Below are 25,659 nucleotides of genomic sequence, written 5' to 3'. Positions count from 1 at the left end.
AATGTCTCTTAACATGGACTCAAATTCCTTATTTTTATTTTTTTTCAACCACGTGAATTCGTACATGCAGCCTTCTAACATACTCCTTCGTGTTTACCTACAAAGGCTTTTAAAACGCTATTACTGTGCTATTTTTAGCGACATTTCATAACATTCATAATTTTGAAAAAAAAAATTTTTTAGTACAAGTCAAATGTCATTTACCTTTTTTTCATTAAATTTTATTCATTTTTCATTTTAAAAATTGGCATCAAACTTTATTTTTTTTATATTCATTTTAAAAAATTTGTAAATGGCGGGGTTAAAATCATAAAGAACCGATTTTTCTTTTTACCTTAGTTTTTCTCTTTTCTTCCATGTTGATTATCGTTTTATTTCTTGTTGATTTTTTTGAATCTAGATACTTTTAGCATGTATCCAAATTTATCACAATTTTTGCATTTTTTGTTCTAAATTTGTGTTTTAAATTTTATATAATTTTTTTCCGCCAAAACATAAATAATTTTATTCTTAATATTCAAATTGAATATTACGTTCTGTCCCCATAAATTTTGATTAATTTTGCACCAGCAATTGAAATTTCTTCAAACATTGAATCGTCTACACTTGGATATTGCTGTAATACTGGTCCCTTACACTCCCTATCCTATGCTCCATTTACCAAACACAACGTTAACTTTGATTCTTTTGCTGCAACAGAATTGTATGACACACTTTTTGATACGATTTCTTTTATTCCGCCTTGAATTGTGTCACTATTTCTTTCTAATCCTGATTCCTTGATAACGCCACTGGACTATTCAGCAATAGATTTTCAACAGACCCCAAAGAGATTATCCAAGACATCTACTATTTTTCATATGCTGTTGCTACTGGTTTTTTCTGCACTGCAATTGTCCCCAGGTTTCTATAGACTTCAGATGGCAGCGGCATCAATAGGAGATCCTGCTTCAATCCAGTATTACTTGCCTTATTTCTTTGCCACACTATTTCCATTTTCTCCTTATATTCTTTCCATGAATAATATTTTGAGTTGAATCCAGATAATACTCATTGGAGCATTAGTTTCTCCTTAGGCTTTCCTCCTGCAATGACGGCTGATGTTGATTCTCCTGTGATATTTCTTCCAAGCAGCTATTAATTGTCCAATGACAATTAAACAAAACTGATTTATTTATAAAAATTTAGCTATATTTATAATAAAATTAATATTCATATTTTTCATAATTTTGAATATTACAAATTTTAATAGGGAAATTTTGAACAAATTAATTGATTAGAGAAAAAAAGTTAATAACATTGTTTATAATAAAGTTATTAACAATCTGATTTTACAGGAAGATAAAAAATAATCTAACCTACATTATACTAAAAATTCAGCAGCAAATCTTAATGGTAAGAGTAATTTTGAAGCAAAAGTAATAAATTTAAAAACATTTTATTTTTAAATACAAAAAAATTAAGTCAAATTTTATGATATCTTTATAAATTTTTTCAAAAATAACAATATTAAGATTCTTATTGTCATAAATATTCATAAATCATCACCAAAAAAATTTTCCAAAATTAGTAAAATTTGATTATCTTAATTAAAAAAAGCAAAAATTTTAATTATCATATAGATAATATTTAATAGCATATTTTTAATTTTTTTGCTAATGATAATAATATAAATGTATAATTTTTTTAGCATAAACACTACTATAATTTATAATATAACTACCTATGATGAAGAAATATTATCTATTTTTAAATTTAAAATAATGATTATATAGCACAAATTAATAATATACAATTTGAAGTTATATGTTTATAATAATAATTGTTTATTGTGATATTGTGAAATTGAAAGCCGATAAATTATTCTTATCACACATTTTGCGTTTTATATTACTAGTTTTTTTAGGCAAAAAAGAAATATATTTAATCAACTAATTTTTTTATTATTAGTTAACATTACAAGATTCCTTCCAAAAATGATAAAAAAATACCTGAAAAATATAAAATTTATCAGTTTTTTTTTACACTTGATATCAGTTAATAAAGATGAAAAATTTTATTGATATATTTACAATTTATTGAAACATTTACCAATTTATATTTTTATTTACATTACAACTTTCATCTACTTTTTTTATGTTTTCAATTGTCGTTGGTGTAGGAAGAACAATACCAGTAGCATCGTGATTGATAAATCTTGATGTTAATGGTGAAGAAATCAACCCGTTTTGACCATGTTCATAACGACTAAAGTCTAAATCTTTATTTGAAACGATAATTCTTCCTACTGGTTGTTGTTGTCGATATGGTATACGTGGTTTAGCTCCACGGAAATTAGAAGATTTTATATTATTTTTAATTCTTTTTCGTTTCTCCATTTTCTTTTTAAAAAGAAAAGCAAAGAATACTAAAATAAAAAGTAGTATTGCTCCAGAGAAGATACCTGCAGCAATTACTGAACGAAGATCAGAGGCTAATTCTGTTATATTACCTAAAAAAAATAAATAAAATTATTTTTTCTTGAAAAATAAGAAAAAAATACCTATAAATTAAGTTAATAATAATAATAATAATATAAAAAATGTTAGTTGGTTTAAAAATATTATGGGAATAAATATTTTTGAAGCATTAGAGGAATTAACTTTTGGACTTGCAATAATTTTAAACAATTTAGGTATTAGCATTCCATCAAGCATTATTGATGTTTCATTTGTGTTAGTATTAACATCATTTTCATTATCACCTATGTTAGATATAATTAAAAAAAAAATAAATTAACACACACGACATAAAGAAAAAGAATAATAAAATAAGTTAAATAAACTTACAATGAGTTTCATCACTTTCATCATTTAATCCACAATTATACATTGCATTACATCTTAACTCTTTATCAATACACATTTTTGAATAAGTACAAAGATATTTATCTTCACCAGAACATTCATTATCTTTTTCAACAATTTTAACTTCAGTCCATTCATATAAAAATCCTTTTAATCCATTAACTTTATCCATTGATGTATAAAAACTTATTCGTAATTTATTATCTTTTGAAGTAACAGGTTTTACATTTGTTGCAACATCTCCACAAACTTGAATAACTGATGTTGGATCTAAAACATCTGGTAGGACTCTGATGACAGCTGATAGACAAGAAAATCTATCATTACCTAATGTTCCTTCAACATCTATTTTACCAATTTTTAAATGAATTTGATGATTCTCTCTTGCTACTATTTCCCAGTCACAATAAGTATTTTTACCATATTTTGTACCATAATTTGGTGATTTAAATGTTCCTGATGTATATCCATCACTTGCAATTATAGAAACACCACAATGATCATCATCTTTTCCCTCAACAGAAGGAATTTCTTCTTTAAATCTTTTTCTTATTTTATATGTTGCTTTGAAACCATTACTTGATCCTTCATAATTACTAACAAATACTAATTTCATTTTATATGCATTATAAGCTGATATACTTGGACCAGGTTTCATATTCCAACAATATTTTTCCTGTAATTGAAATGTTTCTTTACCATTATTATCAACAAAAACATTATATAATTCAACATAATCATTACAAATATCTATTGAAGAATCTTCATGTAATTCAAAAGCATCAAAATTTATTATTATTTGATCTCCAGGATTTCCTTCTATTAAATATATACATGTTGTATCAAGAGGATACTTAAAAAATAATAATACATAAATTATATTATATATAATTACTTACATTACTAGGAAAACGTGGACTATTAAAAGAACCTTTTTTATCTTTAAATCTAAAAAGACATTTATTTGAATCACCAACAGCCTCTCCTGGTACACCAAAATCTGTTCTAAAATCTACTCTTGCCTTGAAGCCATAACCTAAATTACTATTACCATCATTTCTAGGATGTTCAGCAGACTCAAAATCAACAACCATCCTACTACTTTTAGATTCATATGGTCCCATTAATTCATTTCCTACAACTAATCTTTCACATAAAACTTTATCATAAGCACTTCCTTCTGAATTTGATAAAACAGCTTTTATATTATTAATATCATAGGCAATTCCAACATAAGCTGAGGCACACTCAACATCATTATTATTTTTTCCATTATTAATCATTCCAATATTATTATAATTATCAGAAAAAACAGCTAAATGTTCAAAAGTAAGTAAAACTTTTTCTAAATTTTGATCACCCTGTAATCCATCTAATATATATGTACATGAAATATTACTTGGATACATATCAGGAAAATTTGGTGAATATATATAATGTGTTGATTCTTTAGTACTTTGTACCCTTATATCACATTCAGTTCCTCTTATATGTGTAACACCAACAGCATTTTGTATTAATCTTGGTATATTTACAAAATGTGATGAAAATTCATATTCTAATAAAAATCCTCTTTGATCATTTTTAAATGGATCAGATGTCAAAAATTCAATATATAAATTATTAGATGATGAAAATATTTCCATTTTTTGTTGTAAACCACAAACTTTTTTTATTATAGGTGAATTATTATTATTACCATCATATATTGTTAAAACATCATATGGACAATGTTCACCACCAAAATATATATCAAAATCTTTTAAAAATAATCTTATTCTTTCATTTGGTTTACCTTTTAATAAATAAACACAAATTATATTATTTGGATAGACACCAGGATATGTTGGTGATAAAATAATACCTTTATTTTTTCTACCATTATGTTCTATTAAATATGAACATATTGATATTTTAGGTAATGGTAAACCAGCAATATATTTATCATCACTTATAAATGAATATTTTCCCTTAATAATTAAATCTTCACTTCTTTTTTTACCAACACGTGAATGAAATACTAAAACTATAATATTATATAATGATATTCTAATAGTTGGAGCAACTGTTCCACAATATCTTCCTCCTACTTCAACAGACAAGAGATCTTCATTTGGATCTTGTAATTCAGAATAAATATCTACATATTCAACTTCACAATTATCTACAGTACCTGCTAATTGAAATTGGGTAAATTCTAATTTCACGCGTTGTCCTTTTCTGGCGATAAACGTGTATATACACTAAAAATAAAAAAAAAAATTTTTTAATTAATATTTATATATATATTATAAAAAAAAAACCTGAATATTTTCAGCAATTTGTGATTCAATTAAATTAGTATTAGTATTAAGCTCATCAGTTATGGAAGTTGAAAATAATTGATCACTAGTAAGGTGTTTATTGTTGTATGAGGGAGGAGTATTAGGAATAATAGGAAAACTAAAGGTTCCTTTTGGTTTAGTTGAATCAAATGTATAATCACATTCTATATAAATATAAAAAAAGTATATTATACATTATTTTTAATAATAGGTATTTTTTTTGTCAATGAAAAGTAAAAAAAAAATATATATATAAACTTTGGTATAATTTATATGAAACTTACTCCTGATATTGCATAACACCTTTAAGCCAAAATATGACAATTAAAATTAAAAGTCCAATAATAATAAGTGTAAATGATAAGGCAAATAATATGTCACAGTCAAGTGATCTACAAAATGAACAATCCTCTTGCATATCCTCATCATCATCTTTCTCAAATTGTAACATCCCAATTCTGGCATCAATAACATTTTCTAATGTTCTTGCTTGATATTCATTAACCATTTTATAATAATATAAATTGATTTTATAAAATTTTTAATAAAATAAATTTGTGTAGATGACAAATTATATAAAGGTAGACAATACTAATAAACTTAACTTTCTATTTATCAAATTACATTCCCAACATTTATAATATATATATATATATATATATGTATACATTGCGCATATTTATCAATGATAATACAATTGTGATGAGGTAATTATTAGAAAGTTAAATTAAGATTGTTCTATCATTTCTTTATTATTTAATATATTTGCTAAGATCTTTAATTTCTTGTATAACAACATTTTATTTCTCTTTTGTAATATATTTTAAATATCAAGTACTTTAACTAACTTATCTTGTCTTACCAAATGATTTGTGATAAAGAATTTTTAAATAAAAATTTTTATAACAAGATTAAGAGGTTTAGATTAAGAAAAGAAAGAATAAAAAAATAATAATCAAAAAAAAAAATAAACATTAATTTTTTACTCTAAATAATAAATATTTATTCATACTCTTTAAAAATAATAATTTTCTTCTCCTTTTTTTTTACTTTTCATTGACAAAAAAAAAAAATAATTTAAAACTTACGCGTTAATATATCATGCTTCTGACATTTTATTATAGTAATGATTCCATAAAAATATAAAATATTATGAAGAATTTTTTTATCATTTAAAGTTAGGAACATTGAAATAAAGCTTTAAAAATAAATAGTAAATAAATAAATGATAAATCAGAATTGAAAAATGCTTTTATAATAATACTCGAATTGTAGAGATATATAGCATATACAAAGCATTCGATGTTAATAATATAACGATATTATATGCCTAAAATAATAATAATAGTTTTTTTTTTTATAAATACAAAGAAAATGGGTATATTAAATTTCAAAAAAGAAAAAAAAAATTAAATATATTAGAATGTAAAAATAAAAATTATCATTAATTATTACTTTATTATTCCATGTAATTTATTTTTTTTCTTTCTTATATTATTAAGTGGAGAGAAATTATAGATATCAAAAATAATTTTTGATATAAAAGAAAAAAAAATTTTTTTTTATCTTTTGTAGAAAAAGTAATATTATATATCAAATAAATTCATGTCTTAATAAAATTTTATTCAGTATTAAAATAATTTAAAGGCAAATTAAATTTGACATAAACTTTTATCAATTTAAGGAAACAAAATATATAAATCCTTTTAAGAATTTTATTTTAATCTATAAAAATTTATTTTAAAATAAATTTAAATTTCTATTTTTGAACTATAAACATATTAAATGTATCTTTTTAAATTATTTTAAAATGTATATTTGACAAATGAATAAATGTTAAAAACAAATTGTGGGTGGAAAAGTTAAGATAAAGATTGTCGCAATGATAGGTATTAATATATTTTAATGATTTTAAAACTTTGGCATTCTAGTTATCATTTTAAATGGTTGTAAAAGCAATGTTAGAAAAAGTTTAATACTCATAATATAAGGTGACTGGGTGATTTTAATCTTTTATCAAATATCTATTGATTAATCTTTTTTTATTACTAAGAATATTGAATAAATCTAGAAACAATTGATGTTAAAAATAATCTTTAATTTAAATATTTTTAATAGATATTGGCTGCTGTTATTTTATGTAAAGATGGGTATTAAGAAAAATATGATATAAAGATTATTGTTAAATTTTTATCATGTAATTTTATGGAAGACATGATATGAAAAAGTACAAAGTTAGAATAAATTTATAAATGAAACAATTGTTTAAAATAGAATTATTCTTATTATTATGAAAAATATAATGTTCATCTAATCTTTAAGATAAATTTAAGTATATGGCTTACAAATTTAATAATATTTCTTTGAAATATAAAAATACTATAAAGGATAAAAATTATCATTTTAAAGAAAACCAATTTACAAATATAAGTGGATAAAAGAAATGAAACTTTAGGGAATTGTGAATTGACAAAAAAAAAATTATTTTTTCATTATCAACTAACATTATATGTACTTTTTTTTTGTTATCATAAAATACATCAAAAAATTTTTATAATAATTTTTTTTATTCTAATTTTTACTAAGCCTTTAAAAAAACAATAGTTACATAAAATATAAATATTTTTTTCTATTATTGTCATGTAACTAATACTTTCTTTAGATAATGTATATAAATAAAAATATTCTGATAACTATATAATGTTTTTTTGCTTTTATCTATACGAACAAAAAAAAATTTGAACATTATCTTTTTAACTCTTTTTTTGAAGAAAAAAAATATTGTTAAAGTATATAAAGAGAATATATATTTTAAGATGTAGAAAAATAATAGGATACATTGCCTTCTATAATTTTATTATAACTTTTTTATTTTTAAAATATTTATACTTTAGTACTACTATTAGGAATTTTTAAAAAGGCACTTTAACTAATAAGTATATAAATAAATAGTTATTTATGCAATTATAAAATTATAGTAAGTAAAATTCATATAAAATAAAAGGAAGACAATTAAATTTATATAATTTTAACTTTAAAATAATGCTTCTTTTACTATATTTTTTTTTTTAAATTTTATAGTCATTCCCATTATCATTAATCTTCAATTACCATTGACATTTTCACAAGAAATTGTTTTTAAATTTGCTTTAAATAAAACAAACATACTTAATAATATATTACTATAACTAAAAATTTGATATAATAGTGATGAAAAAATAATTGGCACAAATGATCAATAGAAATTATTTTTAATTTTCACGTGTAAAAATGTTATATTGCTTATTATTTTTGTAAAAATATATATATATATAAATGCAACCTAATTTCTTTTATAAACATCTGTAAATAAATTATGATTGTTGTAAAAATATTATTATTTTTATAAAAAAAATATATATTATACATTATAAATAAACATATTTTATTTGTAAGTTTAATTTATATGTATTAAATGATAATTTATTGTCAATATACAATGAATTTATTTATTTTTCATCAATTATTATAAAAATTTTGATTATACATTTGAAAAATAAAATAAAAAAAAAAATTTAATAGTCAATTTTTAAAGTAAATAGAATATTTAAATGAAATAAAATGGTAGCTATTTAGTTGCGCAACTATTATTACATTCATCTTGAAAGATGTTATATTTAATTAATTAAGATAACTCAAAAAAAAAAGATTAATACTAAACAATGAAACTGTCTATCCTTCATTTTCTACAGAATATTAAGTTTGGTCATATGTTTTTATAACTTAATGTCTATTGACATGCTATTTATATTTTGAAATCTACCTTACAACATACATCTTCTTCAATTTACCATTTCCTTAAAATTTAACCTATAGTAACACTTTTTGATAAATTACCATTCTATAAATACAAGGAGGGAAACTAAAAGTATTTGATAGATCTTCTATGAGTGACTTCTCTTCATCAATCATCGGAACATTTTCTTTAAATTACTATTATCACTACATCTTCGTATTAGCATAACCCAATATTATTAATCTCAAAAACAATATATTTTCTAAATTTTTTTTTATTTCATGGTTCATTTACTAAATATATACAATATATAACATGAATTAACAAAAAAAAAAATATCCTCTTTTTTTGACATATTTTTCATTTCTCAAAAAGGTGATCAATCATCTAAGAGGATTGCCTATTGTCATAAAAGATGTATCAAAAAGTATTTTAAAAAGAGCATTTTAAATAAATATTTTCATTTTTCTACTGACATTTTCTCTTTCTTTTCTCCTATCTTATTATACAAATGGCAAAAAAATGAATAAGCTTTTTTCTTCTATCAATTATTTAAAAATTTTATATTATTACTAATATCTTTTTTTGATTTCATGGTATCATTAATTTTGATACATATAATCTTGTACTACTACCTTACAATAACCTTCTTTTTTTTTAATATAAATATTTCCATAAATAATTTTATTATTTATATTAATCATACTATATAAACTATATATATCATAAATAAATAGCATTATGATAGTTGTATAGATCAGTAGGAATATTTTAATAATTCACGGTAATTCCTTTTATTACTATATGCTACTGGCGGCATCAGAAAAAAAAAATACATTTATACAGTAAAATATTTACTAACAATATTTAAATGTTAGTAAGACTTCATATTATTCACAATACTTTAATTATTATAAATAAATACAAAACTTTTCTATTTATACATCACTCATTTTCAAGCGTTTCTTGTCAATTTGATTATATTCATTTCATCATTTTACTCCTGCCTTTTGCCCTAACAATATAATGCCCTTTTGCTTGGTCACTCCATAGTTGTATATAGTTTAGTTATATATATATTATTATACGCATATGTATTTTAACTAACAACATTGTATTGTAGGGTGTAATAATAGAAAACATTTTAATAGTCTTATGTATATTATATATATGTATAAATCTGCGCAGTTATTCATACTTTTTTTTTTTCTTACAAAGTTATGTATGCCAGTTCTGTTGATTTTATATTATTAATAATATAATGTTTGTTAAAAGATGGACAGTTATTTTTATTCATTAATACATAATTATCATATTATATTAAATTTATGACTTTTTTTTTTATTTGATACTTTTAATGTATAAAAATAGAATGCAAAAAAGAATTATCTTATCAAAATTGATGACTTTTCTTATCATTACATTTTTATTATTTTTAGAAATGTTCTTACCTAAAAAGAACTTAAAAATAAGAATATATTTTTTAATTTTCTTTATTACATCTTTATGTATTGTTAATGTCTTTACTGTTCCATTTAATGATGATTACAATGTAAGTTAATTAATTAATATTTTTAGTAAATTTATATAATTAATAAAATTATTCATACTCTTTTTTTTATCCTTTTTTTTTTTAGTCAAATACTAACAAATGTGTACCTATTCGTATTAAGATGTGTAGTGATATTGCTTACAATATGACAATGTTTCCAAATCTTTTACAACACCAAAAACAGGAAGAAGCTGAAATTGAAATTAATAATTTTTTACCACTTGTTCAGGTTAAATGTAGTGAAGATTTAAAATTTTTTTTATGTACTGTTTATGCACCATTTTGTAATGTTCTCCCTAAACCATTACCACCATGTAGGCATTTATGTATGAGTGCAAGAAATGGTTGTGAAAATTTAATGAATAAATTTGGTTTTAATTGGCCAACACCCTTAGATTGTAATAATTTTCCTGTTGATGGTTTATGTGTTGGGGAGAATCGTACCTCAAGTTCTAATCTTGGTAATTCAAAGTATGGTCAAAAAAAGATTGTTGAACCAAATTTATTAGATTTTATTGATTTAGAATGTCCAAAAGCAATGAAATCTAGGAGTATGAATACTTATCAAATTTATATTTCAAATAAGACATTAGATCAATGTTCATTACCATGTAAAGCTGATAAGATATTTCCAATGTTTTTTGATGAAAAAATTAGAGGTTTTATAAGATTGTGGACAAGTACATGGGCCACGATGTCATTATGTGCATCAGCTTTTACAGCTTTAACATTCCTTATTGATCTCCATCGTTTTCGTTATCCAATAAGGCCTATTCTTTATCTTAGTGTTTGTTTTGTAGGCATTTCATCTGTTTTTATAATTGGTATGACGTCAGAAGGTAGCCATGCATGTTCAAGTATCTCAGCTAAGGGTACTCCTTTAACAACACAAGGTTTAGATAATTTTTGGTGTACTGTAATGGCTGTCATTTATTATTATTGTCAAATAGCAGGAGGTTTTTGGTGGTTAATTTTATGTTATGTTTGGTATTTAACATCAAATCTTCAATGGGGAACAGAAGCTATTGAAGCTATATCATCATACTTTCATCTTATAGCATGGGGATTACCATTTTTATTAACTGTTCTTTTGTTAGTTTTTCCATCTGTTGATGGTGATATGTTTACCGGAATTTGTTCTATGGGAAATTTGAATACAAATGTTTTGTTTTATTTTGTTTTTATTCCATTATTAATAACTTTAGGTAAGTTATATATTTTTATTATAAATTATTATCTAAAAATTAAATATATTCTACATTTACAGTAATTGGTTTGATGTATCTTGTACTAGGAATTATTTCTCTTTTAAGAATTAGAAGGTATTTAAAATGCAAACAGTCGGACATTGATGCAACCTCATCAAAAGTTCAACTATTAATGATTCGTATCTCTACTTTTGCTATACTATATACAATTCCTACAATTATCTTTTTGGCATCAATATTTTATCAATCAAAATATTTTGACAGATGGTTAACAGAATGGTACTCTTTACGTTGTAATCACGGGGATCGCCATGTATTTGGTTTTTCAACCTCTCGACATAATTGCCCTTCTGACTTGTTTGTGTCAGCACCAGACCCATTGTTATTTTATGCAAAATATTCAAGTCAACTTTTGATTGGTGTCATTTGTGCTATATGGGTGTCATCAGGAAAGACAATCAAAAGTTATGCAAATGCTTACTCAAGATTGGTTTATGGATAAACTTATAATTTATATCTTTAAATTAATTTTTCAATTTTTTAAAAGACAAATTTTACTGGTTTTATGATGGGTAGTCATTATTCAAAATTAATAGTAGTTATAAGTAATAACGAATAAAATATTTGAGGAATTTATAGTATGATTATTATTTTTTTTTTTAGAAATATTGGATAACATCTTTCGAGTAGTGGAAGGATTTTCAATTAAAAGAAAATGTTTTAAATGAAAAAAAAAATTATTTTTTTAAAAATAATATTGTATTTTAAATTGTTTTTATTAAATAAATGAAATTAAACAATTTTTCTTTTTACTTTGAGAATTAACAATTATTAAAATTTCTCCAACAGGAAAAAGTATGTGAATGTGAGTTTATATCAGGGTACTTTTAATACCATAGCTTATAAAATGACAAAACATGATAATGTATCAAAAGTTAGAAAAAAGTAAACATCTATAATTCCTTAAATAAAAAAAAAAACATTTGCCATTAATCAAAAGTATTTGATAAAGTTTACCTTCCGTTAACTTTAATAAATTGTGATGTATATTGTTGATTTACCTATTTTTTTTTAATTAATATTGCTAAAATTTTTTTTATGATAAAGTTTCATTTCTAAAATTAACTTCTGATACTTTATAATATATTATTCATTAAAAAAAGTCTAATCTTATAAAACATCTTATTTTTATCAAAACATTTTTTTTTTCAAATATATTTTTTGATAATAAATATTAAACAAAAAAGTAATTTTATTTTGATTGTCAGTTTCCCGAGGAAACTTGTATTTGAAAAATTTTTATTATCTTTTTGTTATAAATATTTATCTTATTTTAAAAATATACTTTAAATTTAATTTAAGTTATAATTTATACCAAGTAATCATAATATAAATATGAAACTATTAAAATAATTTTATTATATAGATAAATTAATTTTACCACTTGTTACTTCTATAATTAATTTATCTATAATAAATATATTATTAACTAAAAAATTTTTATAAAATATATTTAATAAACTTTTATATATTTTTAGAAGAAGAATGATGTACGATAATTAGTTTAACCTTAAACAAAATTTATACATCTATTCATTATTAATAAGACTTTATTATTATATTTTAAAATTATATTGAACCTGTCATTTAATGTAATAATAAATAATGTTTGTTTTTTTTTTTATTTTCTTAAAGTTATATTGTTAAATTTTTTTTTATTATTTAGTAATAAAAAATATTTAAATATTATTCTTTAGAAGAAGTATTATAATACACTATACTTTTAAACAAAATGTGTAATATGTCAGCTGAAATCTCACTTGTGTATTCTAAATAAGACATATATATATTAATCAAAAAATGAAATAAAAATTCTTCATATTTTCATTTTGTTAGTAAAATGTATCCTTAAAAATTTGAAATAGGCATATATATATATATCAGTTATAATACAATTTTCTTTATATAAAAATTAAAATGAAAATAAAAAAAATTGAAACTAATGTTATATATATATATATATAATTTTTTTTTGTTAATAATAATAATCATGGAAATCTTTTAAGATACTTTTTGATAGACAACATGCAAAACAAATACCTATCATTTGAATTGAACCAATGGCAACTGATATACAACCTATAATTGCAGCATTTACCATAATCCAATTTTCAGCTGTTTGCATGCATCCCTTTGAATGTAATATTGGTTGGGGCATTAAAGCACACCCTTTATGATAATGAACACAACATGAATCTGGAATAGTTCCAATTGATTCTTTCCAATCTGTTATATTACTAACACCACAACATTGTAATTGTTGTTGAGTTTTATCCCATGCAATTGCAACACCTCGTGAATTATTATATCTATGAAGACCCTAAAATTAATTATATTAAAATATATAAATATATATATATATTAATAAAAGTTGAAAGAAAGAAAATTTATTAAATTAAATATACTATTGTTAAAATATTTAATATAGAATGTATTTAATTTTAAAATAATTTTCTATTTTGTTATTATTGTAGTAAAATTATTTAATTTAAAATATAAATAAATTATTAATAATAATTAAAATTACTAATATTTTATAATATATTTAATGAAAAAAAAATTTTTTAATATAAAAGAAAAACTTACTTTTATTAATTGGTCTTTCATTGTTTCTTGGACAGGTTCATGTAATGCATATGCAGCAATTGCAATAGCTGTTTCTAATAATAATAAAAGTGCTAAAACTACAGCAAAACTAACAGTTAAGCAATAGTTTTCTCTTATAGAACCACAACATCCAAGAAATCCTAATAAAGCACATGTTGAACCAATAGCAAGTAAAATCAAGGGTGTTGCCAGTCTTTCATCACCTAAAATATCTGCAATATTTGAAAATTTTAATTGTAAGACAGCACCAATCACAACTAATGCTAAACCAGCAAGCTAAAATTAAGATATAAAAAAATTTTTATAAAATAAAAAAAAAAATTTTTTTTTTTTTTATAATGTATTAATTAATTACTATCTTACCCATATTACAAAATTTGTTATAAACAATACATATTTTACTAAAGCAATTCCTCCATCAACCATAACTATTGAATTTAAATAATTTTGTTATAGAGTGGGATGAAATATTTGGTAAAATATGATGACTAATTGTTGCTGTATGTACCCAAAATATAGTTATATATAGGAAAAGAATATTCAAAAGAATTTTTGTTGTCAAAATAAAAATAGATATTTTGATAAGTTATAAGACCCAACCCATATAAGTCCAGTTAATGTTATATACAATTTTAGGATGTATTTAGTGGTATTCCTTTGCGAATACACTTTATCCAAGTAGTAGTGTTTTGAGGGTTGCCGCAAAAGGCGGTCGGGGTATAATATGTAATATTATAAAAAAAGATGTGTTTTGGAGCAAAGCATTGTTTATACATTTTTCTTTTCTTTTATTATGTTAAGCTTTGCCATTGAGAGATATTAAAATCGACAATGAGATAAAATTTTAAAATCAAAAATATTTATTTTTTTTTTATCGAAATTAAAAGAAATTCATATAAATATAATGAGTAAAAAATTTATTTATCATTTTATTAAGAAAAAAAAAATGTATTCTAATCTTTCTTTGCCAAATAAAGAATTTCTTTTATAAGAATAGCAATTACAACATCTGCATTATCAAGAACTCCTCGTTGTAAAAATTTAGGTATCGTTTTTCTATAGTCATATATTTTTAGCATTTTCAAGATATCATCTATAACTGGAGAATTCCATTTTGATCTATTTGTATTTAAAAATTGAAGTCTTGGATCGACATGCCATGTATGACATTCATATATTCTTGGATCTTTTGTATTTTCTTTTGATGTATCTTTAGGATTATTAATATTTTTATCACCATTTTGTTGGTCAGAATCGTCAATTTTATATGATTGAATTAATTTTGGTAGAAAACCTAATTGAGAATTTGGATCCGGTAAAAGTGAAACTAAATCATGAAAATCACATATAAATGAACAATCAACAACTTGATTAGTATCATGAGATTTTTTAGAATGTTGTTTTTGTACAGTATTAAGGACAGCTTCAAAAGCTGGTAATATAAACATTTCAACAACTTTATGTTTATATTTTGATTCCATTTTATCAGGAAAATGTAATGAAGTATTTCTTAATGAATCATCTATAATACTTTTTAAACAAAAACTTATTGTTGAATTATTATCAAGATTAAAATTTCTTGCTTGATGAACACGACAAACAAGTCCTTTACATTCACTTATAGACATTCCATGAATACCATGATTACCCAATTTTAAGTCTAATTTTTGTTCAATATTTATACCCGTTTCTGTTCCTTCATTATCCATAAAACAACATTTTGTCCATGTTTTAAAGAAAGCACCAACTTCACTTAAATGAAATAATGCCCATTCAGTTGCATTCATATCACCATGCATACAAGCAACACTTGCTTTTTGTGCATCTAATTCAATAGTACCACCAATAATTGTTCCATCATCACTTTTTATTGGAAATGATAATAAATTAGGTTTTTGTAATTGAAGAAGTGTTAATATATCCATTATTTTATGCCAATATCTTTTGGTAGAATATGCAAAAGATGCCTCTGAGGAGTCATCTGATGAACTACAATTATCAGAATCAGAAAATGAAATATTATCATTAGATTGATCATCATATAATTTTCCTAAATCATATTCACTACCCCATACAAAACGACTACTACTTAATTGTTCATTAAAAAAACTATGAAGTTTAGATGTTATTTTGATAAAGTCGCCTATTGTGTTTTTAGTTATAATCATTTGTAAATCTTTCCATGCACCAGCTATGTTGACAAAGCAAAAAGATTGTGATGTTTCTTCATCATAAACATCATATTCTGTCTTCCATTCATCATTAATATCAATTTGTGGCTCAGTAAATCTACCAACAAAAATTGTCCTACTCATCCATTCAATTTGACTTTCAAAAAAGCCTAATTGTAATTTTAAGCAATTCTTTGGTGGTTTATTTTCTTCTTTTCCATGTTTTAATGCAATGAGTAATTTATTTATTCCAATATTTCCTGATATAGCTCCACCATTTGCTTGCAACATTGATGAGTCTAATTTAAACATTATGTTAAATTTTCTCTGCCCATCAGAATTTATATCAAAGTTACCACGTACAGTACCTTTTAATGCATTCCATTCTGTATTACCCATAGTATTTGACATTTGTGCTTTAACTTTTAATTCTTTCCATTGAAGTGAATATACAGCAGAAGCAACAAATTTAACTTTTGAATCAATATGTTTATTAATATTTTCATCATTATTTTTTATTTCTTTTGTTGATGGTAATCGTTCTGTAGGAAGATTTATTGTTGAAGAAGAAAATTGTTTATCATTTAAATTAACAGCATACTCTCCTAAGAAAATTCTTTTAACAAGTATTTTTCTATACCATGGTTTTGGAAATGCTAAAAGTTCACTTAATCTTCTTAAATCATAATTAAAATTTGCCAAACCAATTGTTGTTGTAATAACTAATTGAATACGATTTGGTTCTTCAGGAGTTGGAGGATTTTTTGTTCTAGATATACAAACAGACAATGAATCTAAACCTAATGATAAAGCATCATGAGATGTTGATTGTTGATGAGGGCTATAAATACTTAAAGAAAAATTAGATAACATAGCAGAAATATGAATACCAGCTACAGTTCTATCAAGTTCATTATATTTGCGTGTGGAAACCATTAATGTTAATCGGGGAAGAGTTAAAAGACAATCTGCTGCATTATTTTTAACTTGTTGTCCCTCAAATCTTATAGTTGATGATTGGACATTTAAATGGAATAAAACATCTAAAGGCAAACCGGAAGTATCAATAGCAACAATTGGCATACCATCAGACAAAACATCTGAATGTTGTGCTGTAGATGACGATTCAAAAAAATGTTGTGGTAATGGTTCAATAACTTGCTCTAGATAATCTGCTAATAGTGGTGTAACAATAGTCTCTTGAGGCATATGAGCTAACTCTAATGCCAAATAAAAACATCCATTTTTATGTGACTTTTTTCCTTTAACATCATCTTTAAATATTTTAGCAATGTCTGAAGGTTTACTTGTTAATGGGTCATTTGATGTATAAAAAACTTTTACTCCAACACTTGGAATTGCTAATTTCATTGAATGTTTATCTTCTTGTGTATTTGAAACTAAATGATTAAGATTTTTTGTAGATGGTTTCATTGGTAATTTATTTGTAGTTTGATTTATATTAGATGAGGGTAATTTCATAGGATTACATCTTAAAATACATTGCCCAGATTCAATATTAAGTTGAACATCAATAGACATATCAATTTTTTCATTATCTTCAACCATATAATTTACATCTTTTTTATTTTCATTTTCAATGTTTGTAAAATTACCATATGTTTGTGGTTGTTTATATTTATCATTTATTATCGTACCCCTAAAGTCTTTCTGAGATGTATAGGAAGAATTTTTTGTTAAACTTTTTTTACCACCAGCACGTCTTTTAATTTTTTCAACAACAGATTTTCTAAATTGTTTAAATTTAGCTAATTCTAATTTATGAAGTTTTCTTCTTTCATGTTCAATTTTTATTTCATCTAAACGACATTGCATTAAATCAGTTACCAGTATACTTTTTTGATGCATTTTTCTTTCCAACCACCTAGTACGATCTTCACCTTCACCTAAACTATAAAATTCTTCATCTGAATCTGATAAATCAGCATTTATCTCTTCATCAACATAACCAGAATTATCTTCTGGATGATAATCTAAATCATCATTATTTCCAAAATTAGAAAATGTTTGTGTTAAAAGTGATAAAAATTTTCCTATCTTATCACTAAAATCTATTGTCATTCCTTTCATATGACTTTTAATACTAAGAATCCATTTAGCTCTTTCATTTTCTTCTTTTGGTTTTGATGCAGAAGAAAATAATTTATAACTTCCATGAGGAAAATAACAAAAATTTGAATGATTTGAATCACCTGTATTTTTTTCAAGCCATGAATCAGACAATGAATGTTCATCAAAATTTTCAATAAATGATATTTTAAATGAATTAAAATCAGCTGCACATGCTAATTCTTTTTTTATACTAACAGTAATTTCAGAACGTTGTAATGATACTAAAAGTGCTGATAAATTATCATTACAATCAGTTGAGTATAATGGCATACAAATATATAAACCATTTTGAATTGATAATGATAAATTTAAATTCATATCACTTGATTGTGTTTCATTAATATCATTTCTTAAAATATCATATTCATCTTTTTCTTCAACTGTAGAACTATAAAATTTATCTCTCTCTTTTCTCCAAAAATCATATGTATTTTTATAATTTAACCAAAGAAGAATTGCTTTATCAATTGCTGTAGATTTAATATATAATATTGGACGATTTAAAGAAAAAACATAATTATTTGGAGAATTTAAAGTTATTTCCTCATTTTGTGCACTAATTTGTGTCATAAATGTTGCCAGTTCTTGTAATTCACTATCAACTTCCTCAAACATAGCATTTTTATAAAATTGTCCAAGTTTAACATTAACTTGAACTTTAGCTCTTCCAATCCATGGATTTGTCATTTTATTTGAAGTATCTAGAGCTATTTTATATCTATTTGTTAATGTTAAAGTTGGATTATCAAGAGTAAAACGTATTGCAGTTGATGTTGGAGTTGATGCTGTTAATTGAAACCAAGGAATTCCTTCACCTTTAACATTTATATTAAAAAGAGCTGGATTAGATTGTGTTGAAGTATTATTTGGATTAGATATAACTTCATCTGATGGTTGCATTTTTAATTTAGATATTCTTTTTAATACATGTGTTAATTCACTTCTAAAACTTTGTTCAGCAAATAAAATTTGATTTAAAAGATCTGTACTAAATGAATGTTCTATTTTTCCAACTTCAATTGTTATATCATAATAATTACCTTCTTTTAATGTAAGATTTGATGTTACAGTAGTTTTATTTGATAATAATTCATTTACTGTAGATGATTGTTGATTACCATTAACATAAATATGTGGAAGTGGTAAAGCAAATGTATCACTATATTCATTCGTATCATTAATATTTGTATTAACAACTTCAAATAACATTCCATGTTCAAAAATTTTTAACTCAAAATTAATATCTTTTCCTATTGTTCCATTTGCTGAGGCTCTACTTAACTTATATTGTGTATTTAGTGACGGAAGTAGTCTAGCATTTAAAAGAATAGTTGATAATTTAACATCAAAATCAACAATAAATCTCCAAGCTCGTTTTTTAGACAATTGTTGATTTTTTTCTCTTTTTATTGTTACTTTATTTACATCATCTATACCAAATGAATTTTTAGGACCAAGATATGACTCTTCAATAGCAGTATTATTTGAACCATCCGGCATTGTATTAATTGGAATGGGTGAAAAAGTTATACCACTTGATGGTTTAATTTGATGAATACTTAATCTATTAAATTGTTCATTAAGTTGTGGACCATGTTTAAGAACCATTTCATGAACAAATTGAGCATGCATTGGAATATCACCATTAACATCACCCAATTTTATTTTAATAACACTTTTTTCTGTATAAGTATCAATTGAATTAATTGAACGTTTAAAATTAAATGTTGATTCTTTTAAAGTACATGTTAAAATATCCTTTGCTTCTTTTTTAAATGATGCATCAGCACGTTCAGTTAAACGTAAATTTCCTTTTTTAATTCTTAATGTAATTGCATCACTACGTATAACTTCTTTATTTTCAGCTTTTGCTAAATCATTTCTTGTATGAATATGAGTTAATGATATATCATGAAAAGGTATTGATAATAATAAATCATTAAAAACACTTTCAAGAACAACTGTTTTTAATGTAGCCATTCCTCTAATATCCATTCTAATTGCAGTACGTTTTCCCTTAACATTTTTTCTACTAAGACCTCTTTGATAATCATTTAATTTATCAAGAACAGAGACTGCCCAATTATTATCAAAACTATTACTGGTAGCCATTACACTGGCAATACTTTTTCTACCATCACCTGGAATATCATTATTTTCCATTAATGAAAGTATAAGAAATATTATTTCATTAGTAAATCCAACAGTTGCTATATCTGCTCCAAGTTTAATACTTTCAATTTCTGCTTCATATTCCATTGAAAAATCTAGTTTATTTAACTTAAATTGTTGCATATCTCTGATTGAATTAATTGTAAAATTACCAGGTGATCGGAAGTTATTAATTTGTAATATTGTATGAGTACTTATTGAAGAAAAAACTTCATCATTCTTATTTTTTCTTGCTTTTCTTTCAGCTACCTCAATTTTAAATTCATCAAGATTAATTTTAATATTTGTTCGAACTTTTTTATTAGGTAAACCATCAAAAACAGATTTTTCTAATTCTAATTGATGATAAACACTCCAAAAAAATATATCTAATAAAAGTTCCATACCATTAACTATACTATCTATAGATATTGTTTCACTTAATCTTTTTTTATTTTTATGTTTTAATTCATTGGCAGCTGTTTTAACATAATGATAAAGATCCATTTCTCCTTTATTTATTTCTTTTGTATTCAGTGCAGATCCATTACGAGAATGACCAGGTCTTTTTATTGATTGATTATTTTCAAGAGATTCTCTTTGCATACGATTATATGAACTTTCAGAATGTAAGACATTTTTTCCCGTTAAAAATTCAGTATTTTTATTGCTAACATTTTTTGATGGTGAAGTTGCGGGTGTATCAATATCAAGAATAACATGTCCAGAAGATAACTCTGAATCATGATTTTTAACATCATTTTTACTTAAATTTTTTAATTCACTTATCTCTTCTTCTCCAGAAATTTTTTTAAATTTATGTGCTATATGATTATCAACTAATGTTACATGTGAACATATTATAGTTTGCCAATGAGATAACAATGCAATAATGGCATTCTTTCTATTTTCTTTTATCAAAAATTGATCATCATTATTTTTAATTTCATTATAATAATTATGTTTGTATAAATCACTAGCATAATTAAAATGTTTCAATGTCATTAACATAAGACAACAACTAGCACAAGAATTTAAATATTTTGAATTAGTCATAACATCTTTAAGGGTACCTCTTTCAAAAATAAATACTTTTTCATTATCATCATCAAGAGTATCAGCAAAACATTTTATAATACATAAATCAGACCAATTTTCACATGAATCCAAAGAATTATTTAATGTATTTATAAATCTTGTACCATTTTTGATATATTCATTTAACATTGGATAAAGAATATCATAAAATGATAACTCTTTACTATATCCCATTTCTAAAGGTGAACCAAAAACAGAAGTACTAAATATATTAACTATATCAATTGAAATTTCATCTCTTTTAGCATATGGATCTTTATGATTTGAAAAAGGTGAATACATTTTAGAATCAAATAATACATTATTTATACCAATTTCAGATATAACACGTAAACATTTATCTGAACCTATACTATAATTTGAAATTTCACTCCAATTTGTTGTATATTTGGGAAAAATTTTATTATATACAAAATCTCGTCCATCTTCATCAAGAAGATAAAGAATACGACATGACATTGATTCCCAAAAAATATTTAATTTTAATTCACGTTCCTGTTTTAATACTTCACATGCCTCAGATGTTGTACCATTAAGAGTAGTATGACAAATTTTTAATAATAATAATGAAGCATTAATATCATTATTATCTGATGATACATTTAAACCTCCTACTTCATTACTTAAACATTTTACTTCAATTGATGGTAATCCAAGATTAATAAAAATTCCTGGAGTTTTTTTAAATTGTTCTTTTGATTTTAATGATAATATTGTTAATGGTTGTTCATGTTTACTTGTACTACATTTATCATACATATTTTGGATATATATTAATGGATGAATATTTGTTCCAATTTCAGTTATATGATTTAAAAATATTTCAAATCCTTTAAAAGCTAATGGACATACAAAAAATGAAATATTTTTACAAATATCTCCCTCAATATATAATGAATTATATACTTTATCAAAATTATTCTTATTTATTTTATTTTTTTGATTAATTTTATTTTCTTTTTTTATTAATGTAACATTTTTTATACCTGTATGACATTTTTTTAATGTTGTATGATGATAAGTATTCCACATTTCAACCCATCCTGGTTCAAAATAATATGGCATTTTAATATCATTATATTCATAAATAAAATTATCTAATAATTGACCATATTGTCCAAATGAAATAAAAGATTGATTTGGTACAGAACATGTAGAATGAAAAGATAATTCACTATCAACACGTTTAATAGAAACAACATCAGATAATGATTCTCTATTTGTAAAATAATCCTCCTCACAATGAATAAGAATTCCACTATTATATCTATGTATACTTTGCCCAAAGTATGGTTGTTCATGATCATTTTTATTTATTGAATAAATAGCAAGTTTATTTTTATTTTCATCAAAAAATGATTTTCCAATTAAATCATTTTTTCCAAAGAAAAATGCATTACCAGAACAACCACAAGATTCATCTTCACAGTATAAAAAGTATAAACGTCTTGTTAAACTATCACTTTTTTTTAAAAATTCAATTCTTTGTTCTATAAATTTAGGTGAAGTATATGAAACTGGTAAATTAATATCAAACTTTGTTTTCATAATATTTAAACTTGCTGTTTCTAACCAATGCGAAGATTCTGGTTGATGAATCAATTGATTTAATGTTATGTATGGTATTTCTACAGATAATTTTGGTGAATATATCTTTCCATGACTACTACAAATACCAACACGTACATCTTCAGTAACTAAATTTAAAATACATTCATTTTCAATAATTTTAATATCAATTTTATCAATTCCTAAACGAAAAAGTTCAAATTTAAGTTGTTCAGAAGAGTAACATTTTATTCCAATATTTTTTTCACAATTTAATGTACAATTAGATGCATCTTGATAATGTTGACAATAATCATATATATGTGGAAGTTCTAATTCATCATCCTTATTTAAAAATAATAATAATAAAGATTCTATAAATACTTTTAATTTAAATAAATGTGTTAATTGTAATGAACCATATAATGTTCCTAAAATTAATTCCATTGACCATCCATACTCAACACAACCAATTTCCCATGGAATATCAAGATCATGAAACAGTCCTTGTCCTCTAAATTGTAAACCTGATGACAAAGACAAACATCCTGGTTTACTTTTAGAACATGCTGAATTTGGAAAGAAATAAGCACATGCTGGTGCAACGAAAGCCTGAACTTGACATTCTTTACTTGTTTTTATTAATTCTACAGCAGCTTGTTCCGTAAAAATCATTGGACAAGTTTCCATAAATTTTTTATCTTCACCACGACAACAATAAACTGCTAGGTGACCAGTAATATTTTTAACTCGTAAAATAAATTTAACATCAATAGCACGATAATGATCAACTTGCTCATTTTCATATGTCCTTCCAATTGGTATTAATGTATGATTATTTTTTTCTCCAAGAATATCTGAAGCAATATCATAAAAACCAAAATAATTGTTTTTCAAATCAAATATAGCCTTTATTAATGATCCACATATTATAACATTTGAACGTGAAATATCTAAAGAAACATCTAATGTATCAGGCTTTAGATAAGATGGATGTTGTACACGTTTTGGTTTATATCTACTTAAAATATCAAATGGAATATCAGAATTATAAATATATTCACAAGGATGATATTCATAAATTAAACAAAATGTTATTTTTTCACATTGCCATACTTCAACCCAATCATTAATTATAAAAGGTCTTCTATTATCATTTATATGAAAATTTGAATTTTGTAAAATTGATTGGAGAATCGTATAACTAGATCCATTATCAGGAAGTTTTAGTTTTAATGATATATTATTAAGTGCAGTTACATTATAAATCATTTTTATGGTATCTGGAGAAAAGTCAATAAATTCCATGTCAAATTTTAAAGACAAATCATCACCAGAAATAGAAGCAATAAAATTTTGAGAATTTCCTAATGTTGATGTATCAATCCAATTTTTATCATTTAATAATAATTTAAGTGAATAAGTTTCTGAAAATTTAATATTAAATTTCCATGTATATGGTACAAATTTTTTAAGATCAGGAATATTTTCAGATGTCCATTCTGTTATTAAATCAGTCACTAATCTTTTATAATCCCAAATAAATGTAGCACATGTATCATTCCAATCCATAACTAAATTCCATGTTTGATGAGCTGTTGAATTTCTAGGATAATCAACTAATAGTTTTATAAATAAAGAACGACATTTTAGAAAATTTTTAAATGGTAATGAAGTACACATATCCATACCAACAAGTGTTGCATTGACATCAGTTTTGTAACCATGCTCCATAGTTATCCACGGAAAAGACATATCCATTGTAGTTCCATGTTGAATATTAGATTGAAATGAATGTAATTCTTCATTTTTCAAAAACCAAATATCAAATTTAAAGTCTTGAATAAAAGTAATTTTAGTATCATGGGTAATAAATGTCCTTCGTTGACCTTCTTTTGCCATAGGAGTTATTGGTGCAATTCCATAAGGTGATGGAAAAAAATATCCATAAAGCATATCTTTTTGTTTATCTGCCCATGGTCCCCATGAAATAACGGTATTTGATTTGAATCTTAATGTTGTATCCCATGTAGGTTTTGCATCAAAAGGACTTTGTGAACCATATTGTTGAATTCCTAAAATTTCTTGATTATAAAGTAACTCCATTTGTGCAGTTTGAAGTATATCAAATCCACGACCCATTGTTCTGGGTGGATTAAAAGGAATGCCTTTTTTATAATCTAGTG

General features: G+C 23.6%; 4 protein-coding genes across 4 annotated transcripts; 1 reads left to right on the top strand and 3 right to left on the bottom strand.

Moving 5' to 3' along the window:
* Positions 1 to 646: 646 nt before the first annotated feature.
* SRAE_1000189600 (CUB domain and Low-density lipoprotein (LDL) receptor class A repeat-containing protein) lies at positions 647 to 5,678 on the bottom strand (the record flags this gene model as incomplete). Its single annotated transcript, XM_024648908.1, has 8 exons — positions 647 to 796; positions 2,112 to 2,407; positions 2,444 to 2,491; positions 2,651 to 2,743; positions 2,829 to 3,699; positions 3,746 to 5,089; positions 5,150 to 5,334; positions 5,474 to 5,678. The coding sequence occupies 8 exons, from the start codon at positions 5,676 to 5,678 to the stop codon at positions 647 to 649; spliced, it is 3,192 nt and encodes a 1,063-aa protein (XP_024502838.1).
* Positions 5,679 to 10,386: 4,708 nt separating this feature from the next.
* Positions 10,387 to 12,207, top strand: SRAE_1000189500 (Frizzled-4; the record flags this gene model as incomplete). The annotated part of the gene is made up of 3 exons (XM_024648906.1): positions 10,387 to 10,497; positions 10,583 to 11,702; positions 11,765 to 12,207. 3 exons carry the CDS (start codon positions 10,387 to 10,389, stop codon positions 12,205 to 12,207), a joined length of 1,674 nt encoding a protein of 557 aa, XP_024502837.1.
* A 1,244-nt stretch (positions 12,208 to 13,451) lies between these two features.
* SRAE_1000189400 (CD63 antigen) lies at positions 13,452 to 14,798 on the bottom strand (the record flags this gene model as incomplete). The annotated part of the gene is made up of 4 exons (XM_024648905.1): positions 13,452 to 13,534; positions 13,806 to 14,085; positions 14,352 to 14,648; positions 14,736 to 14,798. 4 exons carry the CDS (start codon positions 14,796 to 14,798, stop codon positions 13,452 to 13,454), a joined length of 723 nt encoding a protein of 240 aa, XP_024502836.1.
* Positions 14,799 to 15,325: 527 nt separating this feature from the next.
* On the bottom strand, positions 15,326 to 25,045 carry SRAE_1000189300 (Fragile site-associated protein, C-terminal domain-containing protein; the record flags this gene model as incomplete). Its single annotated transcript, XM_024648904.1, has 1 exon — positions 15,326 to 25,045. The coding sequence occupies one exon, from the start codon at positions 25,043 to 25,045 to the stop codon at positions 15,326 to 15,328; it is 9,720 nt and encodes a 3,239-aa protein (XP_024502835.1).
* Between the last annotated feature and the right edge of the window lie 614 nt (positions 25,046 to 25,659).

This window comes from Strongyloides ratti (genome assembly GCF_001040885.1).
Source record: "Strongyloides ratti genome assembly S_ratti_ED321, chromosome : 1".
Classification (NCBI taxonomy): Eukaryota; Metazoa; Nematoda; class Chromadorea; order Rhabditida; family Strongyloididae; genus Strongyloides; species Strongyloides ratti.
The sequence above is the reverse complement of the archived record's forward strand: the minus strand, read 5'-3'. Positions and strand labels throughout refer to the sequence as shown.